At 42.8% G+C, this 6271-nt stretch overlaps 1 protein-coding gene across 1 annotated transcript; it reads left to right on the plus strand.

Annotated features, from left to right (window-relative positions):
* On the plus strand, positions 1-1299 carry LOC143899564 (uncharacterized). The gene has a single exon (XM_077409922.1). The coding sequence runs from the start codon at positions 1-3 to the stop codon at positions 1297-1299; it is 1299 nt and encodes a 432-aa protein (XP_077266048.1).
* Positions 1300-6271: the final 4972 nt, after the last annotated feature.

Here is a 6271-nt window from a genome sequence, read left to right on the forward strand (position 1 = left end):
ATGGAGGCCGCCAGGAAGAAACGCACGACGAACCGCACGGCTTTTACACGCGCAGTAAATGATTTAGCTGCGACTTTAACGGGTATGGCTACGCGACCAGTAAATAAAGAAGAAATGATCGTGTTTCTGCAAGTTCTGGAGGAAAGGCACGAGAAATTACTGGAAGCTAACGAGGTGTTAATGACATGCATGCACGAGACGGAAGGCGTGACGGACAAAGCCATCGCGACGGAAGATGCCACCAACGACGAGTATAAGAGGAAGTTTCTTCGAGCAAGACTCGCCGCCATGAACGCAATGGGGACGCCTGTCATGGCTACGCCAAACGCCAATGGGCCCGTTACCGACAGGGCAGACGCTCGCATTCGTGCACAAGTACCCGATCAGATCAAGCTGCCGAAAATCGAACTCAAAAAGTATGACGGAGATATTAAGGAATGGTTACGATTTTGGTCTCAGTTCAAGAAGATTCATGAAAACGCTACAATCGACAACGAGACCAAATTCCAGTATCTCTTGCAAGCTATGGTTCCGGATTCGCGCGCGGCGGAACTAGTCGGTAGCTTCCCGCCTACCGATGAAAACTATGATAAAGTTATCGCCGCGATAAAGAATCGATTCGGACGTGATGAAATGCTCGTAGAAGTATATGTGCGTGAGTTATTAAAGTTAATATTGCAAAATGCTATGAAGCCGAACGAGAAAATAAATTTAGCAAGCTTGTTCGATAAAATAGAGTCACAACTTCGTGCTCTCGAATCTCTTGGTGTGACAACGGACAGATGCGGCGCCATGTTGTACCCTCTCGTCGAATCGTCGTTGCCGGAAGAATTGTTACGCGCCTGGCAGCGGAATCAAGTGACGCCATTTGCGCCACAACGTATGGGAGAGGAGCCACCGCCGAGAGAAGATAGACTCACACGATTAATGAAATTTCTACAATCCGAAGTGGAAAATGAAGAGCGCATAACGATCGCGGTAAACGGTTTTGACATGAATGAACGGAAGCAGTCAAAAAATAAACAACGCTCGGAATCCACTAAAGATACGCCTTCTGCTATGAGTTTACACGCGAGTGGAAAGGTTACTAAACCTACCGTGTGTGTGTTCTGCGAGAATGAACATGCAAGCATGAAATGTGAGAAAGCACGCAAAATGACGCTGAGTGACAGGAAATCGGTGTTGCAAACCAAAAATGCGTGTTTCAACTGCCTGAAGATCGGACATCAAAGCCGTATGTGTCGCGGAAATCTGAAATGTGCCTTATGCAGTCATCGTCATGTTGTGTTAATGTGTTAATGTAACCCGGAGGTTATGGGCGACCGTAATGTAGCGCCGTCTCACAAAGGAGACGGATGTGATGTCAAAGATGAAAAGTCGCTACTCAGTCACACAAAAGGGCCAGAAGTGATACTGCAGACATTACACGCGATAATCAGGAACAAACAGGAAGAACGTATCGTGCGCGTGTTCTTCGATTCGGGTTCTACAAAATCGTACGTGTGTAAAGACCTTATCCGCGTCATGAACTATGAGCCGATCGGCAGGTTGAAGCTGAAGCACTCTCTGTTCGGCAACGTGTCTTCAGAAATTAAGGATCACCGAAAATACCTGGTTCATATGAGCAGTCTTGATAGAAAATATGCCTGCAACTTCCAAGCCTACGACGAGGACGAAATATGTGCCGATGTTCCTCTATGGGATGAGCAGCCTTGGATGAATGAATTAAAGGAGCTAGGCATACAGTTAACAGACGAACCAGGTGAGTCGAACCATGCTCAGCCAATTAAAATTCTTATTGGAGCTGATATTGCTGGGAAATTAATGACAGGAAGAACCAAGCAGCTCAAATGCGGTCTGACAGCAATTGAAACGCATCTCGGTTGGACTTTAATGGGCAAAACTCCGAATTATGTCGAGGATGGATTCGCAGCCCAGACTACTTCTATGTTACAACGAGAGACCTGCATATCAGATTTATGGAGCCTGGATGTCATTGGCATTAATGATCCGGTTGTCGAAAAATCTCGAAAGGACTATGATGCACAAGTTCGAGAACGTTTTGTCGAGACCGTCATAACCAACGATGAGGGACGTTATGAAGTATGTCTACCTTGGATTGAATCGCACCCTGCTCTGCCGAACAACCATGATCTTGCGGAGAAGAGACTCGTTACGACCACGAAGAGGCTCAAAGCTTCGGGAATGTATGCTGACTATGATCGAGTTCTCAAAGACTGGCGAGAGAAGGGAATCATTGAGTTGGTGCCTGCCGACGAAACAGAAATAAAAGGTCACTATCTTCCACATCGAGGAGTCGTCAAGGAAGGCAGCTCCACACCGCTCAGGCCTGTATTCGATGCGTCAGCCAAGGGCAGAGACTCTCCATCGTTAAATGAATGTTTAGAAAAAGGGCCTAACTTGATTGAATTAATTTCGTCAATACTTTTGCGTTTTAGAAAAGAAAAATTCGGTATTATCGCTGACATTGAAAAAGCTTTTTTGCAAATATGTTTAAACAAGAATGATCGTGATTATCTCAGGTTTTTATGGTATGATGAGCTCGGGAGAATAATTACTTATAGACATGTTCGAGTAGTTTTCGGTGTAACTTGTAGCCCTTTTCTTCTCGGAGCAGTAATTGACTTTCACTTGAGAAAACTAATGTCAGACGAGAAACATAAGTCGAGTATGGTAAATGCGATGAACAATATCCGTAAATTAATGGAAAGTTTTTACGTGGATAACTGTGTGACTAGTTTGAGTACGATGAAAGAAGTTGACGGATTTATGCATGACGCGAGTTACGCTATGCTCCACGGAGCGTTTAACCTTAGAGGGTGGGAGCATACCGGTGCAATGACGGGAGCGGAGGATATTTCAGTGTTGGGAATGATTTGGAATAAGCGCTGTGATTCTTTACGTCTGGTAGTGCCTCCCGTTGAATCGACATTAAATGAGAAAATTACGAAACGCACCATTTTATCGTTCGCTCATCGCATTTTTGACCCTCTGGGATTTGTTTGCCCTGTTATGATATGTCCTAAACTTTTATTGCAGAAAACTTGGATCTCAAAAGTGAAGTGGGATGAGGAATTGAGCGAGGAAATTCAAAATGAGTTTAAAAAATGGCTGAAAAGTCTATCGTCACTGAGTGAGTTACATTTTCCTCGATGGGCCTTTCGCTCTTCAGATCCAGGAGCTAATGTTACCTTCCATGTATTTTGCGATGCAAGTAAAAAAGCGTATGCAGCTGTGATGTATGCCCGGATAGAGTACGACTCTCATGTGAATGTTACTTTGGTTGCAGCTAAAGCTAGGGTGGCTCCAGTCTCACCAGTTACAACTCCTAGACTCGAGTTGCTGGCCGCTTGTACGGGCACAAGATTAGCCAACTCAAACCTAAATTCACTGAGAATGGAAGACAGAGAAGTCACATATTGGTGTGATTCTAGTACAGTCTTATATTGGATTCAAAGAAATTGTCCTTGGGCACCCTTCGTTGAAAATCGAGTTAAAGAAATAAGATGTCTTTCGAAAGTTGATTCATGGAGACATGTTCCTGGAGATCTAAATCCCGCAGATCTACCATCGCGTGGGTGTGATTTAAGCACTCTCATAAAAGTTAACTGGTGGGACGGGCCAAGCTGGCTTAAAAGAGATTCATCAGAGTGGCCTATGTCGAATGTCACCTACCAAGAAGACGAGATTAAAAGTGAGATCCGTAAAACCGCAGTATTAAAAACTCCGATAAATGAGACTGAGATTATTTCGGTAATGTCTAATGTTAGTCATGATGTAAAAGTTGAACCTTTTTATGTTCCGAGAGTTTCAAAGTTCAACACAATGATAGGCGCGATTGCATGGCTTAAGCGATTTATCAGTTATACTAGATGGCCCGACCGGGAAAGACATGGTGGGAATTTAACTTTTGATGAACGAAAAATTGCGGAAAAGACGGTTTTACGAATTTCACAGAGAGATTCATTTGATGGAATTGACGATGTAAAACTTAGAACAATGAATGCTGTTATGGCTGACGATGAATTGATACGTATGAAATCTAAGATACTGCAACGTGATGATGTTTATTCGTTCCGTTATCCAGTGATTTTGCTAGGCGAGAATCCCATAACTAGATTATTAATAACTGAAACTCATGAGCGTTTGGGACATAGCAATGTCAATGCAATACTTAGTCACTTACGGGAAGAATACTGGATAATCCACGGACGTAAAGTTGCGAGATCTGTTGTAAAGAAATGTGTAATCTGTACACGACAGAGCGCTAGACCTTTAGATGCTACGCAGGCTCCTTTGCCTATGAACCGCGTACGTGATGCTCGGGTATTTGAAGTAACGGGAATTGATTTCGCGGGGCCCGTGTATCTGAAGGGAAACATAAAAGCGTGGATCTGTATTTTTACGTGCGCCGTATATCGTGCTGTGCATTTTGAGCTTGTGACTTCTTTGTCGACTGATAAATTTATGGAAGCTTTTCGCAGGTTCGTAGCCCGAAGAGGTCGGCCGAGTAACGTATATAGTGACAATGGGACCAATTTTGAGGGTTGTAGTAATTTATTGAAGCGCATTGACTGGAATAAAGTCACAGAACTCTGTCATGTGCAGAAAATTGAGTGGAAATTTAATCCACCAAGCGCCCCTTGGTGGGGAGGTTGGTGGGAGCGTCTAATTCAAGTCTTGAAACGAATTTTGCGTAAAATACTGGGGAAAGCGTGCTTAGAGTATGAAGAGATGTCGACTGTCTTATGCGATTGCGAATCAATTATTAATGCGAGACCTTTGACGTATTTATCCGAAGATCCTAGAGATCTCAATCCTATCACTCCTAATATGTTCTTACAAGAGATCCGCGAGATCGGAGTACCTGATTGCGATTTTATTGATAGGGAAAAATTCAAAGGTAGATTTAAGTATCGACAGCACCTAAAAGATGAACTGAGAAAACGTTTTCGGACCGAATATTTAGGGGAGCTTAAATATAATGTTAATAAAAGAGCTTCCGAAACTCGTAAGATATCAATCGGTAATGTCGTATTGATAGAAAATGATTGTACTAAGCGATTGGATTGGCCTCTAGGCCGAGTGATAGAGACTTTTCCGGGAAAAGACGGAGTCATTAGAGTAGTGCGCTTAGTTACTGCGTCTGGTCAATTAGTGCGTCCGATACAAAAATTGTATCCTCTTGAAGTCGATTTCGATGTTGTCCCTGAGCAACTACATACATTATATAAGAAAAAGGTTAGCGCGGCGCGCGATTCGAAAGATGAGAAAGAGAAGTTGAGTCTCTCTAAAGCGATAGAAAAGGAAGCTGAATCTGTGCCGTACAAAACTCGTAGTGGACGTACTGTAAAGCCAGTTATTAGATAAGGAGTCTTATGTTGTATTAGCAGTTATGATGTCTATTGTTCAGTTTCGCTGTTATATGAAAGTGTAATTTAGTTCTAAGATGTTATTTTGAGATATGCGAAAATTATTATTTTATTTTATGATGTTAGATTTTCCCCATCCTATATGCGGAAAATCTAAGGTGGGAGGATGTGAAAAATAAAGAGGTATCGTACTGCCGTTGGTACGCTCGGAGTTACCGATCCGCGGTAGCATTCGAGTGAGTTGCAAAAGAGGGCGTAGTTAGCGTTCGCGCCCGCCAGAAGTGAGGAGAGAGCGTTCGTGTCCGTTCGCGACTCCCGAAGTTTAGTAGTTCCTTCGTTACGATCGGCGTTTGAGAGCGGAAGCAAAAACGCGCGAGCAAAAGTATTTAGAATAAAGCGTCGTCTTATACATGTTCCTGGTTATTTTATGTGCACCCGACCACTCTATCCGCATCAACGTTAAGAAAATTAACAAAGGTATTTAAGTGTATCACGGTAGTAGTGTGAATAAGTGACTAGTACTACGTTTACGCGAGCGTTACTTCTGTAGTAACTTACGATATATCACTCGTTTACGCGGAATAAATTATCGTAAGTTACTACAAAATCCCGTTTACGCGAAGGAAAATCCCGTTTACGCGAACGAATTATCGTAAGTTACTACAGAAGTAACGCTCGCGTAAACGTAGTATATGTCTACATCGCTTGTGCTAATTACCTTAGTGTACAAGGCACCTTATTTCCTCACCCGAGGAATGTAACAGATAAAACCCCTACTTATTTAGCTTTTAGATTGAGGTGAGTTATTGTAATTTATTGTAATGTAATGCAGCGTTTAATACAGTATAGTATTGTGTAATCTGTATAATGTTTTTTTG

The sequence above is a fragment of the Temnothorax americanus genome, unplaced genomic scaffold, assembly GCF_048541705.1.
Source record: "Temnothorax americanus isolate GAGA-0224 unplaced genomic scaffold, ASM4854170v1 Scaffold277, whole genome shotgun sequence".
Lineage (NCBI taxonomy): Eukaryota > Metazoa > Arthropoda > Insecta > Hymenoptera > Formicidae > Temnothorax > Temnothorax americanus.

Bases quoted from the DNA above. Each gene is read 5' to 3' on its own strand.
- LOC143899564 (XM_077409922.1), top strand. From the start codon at position 1: ATGGAGGCCGCCAGGAAGAAACGCACGACGAACCGCACGGCTTTTACA.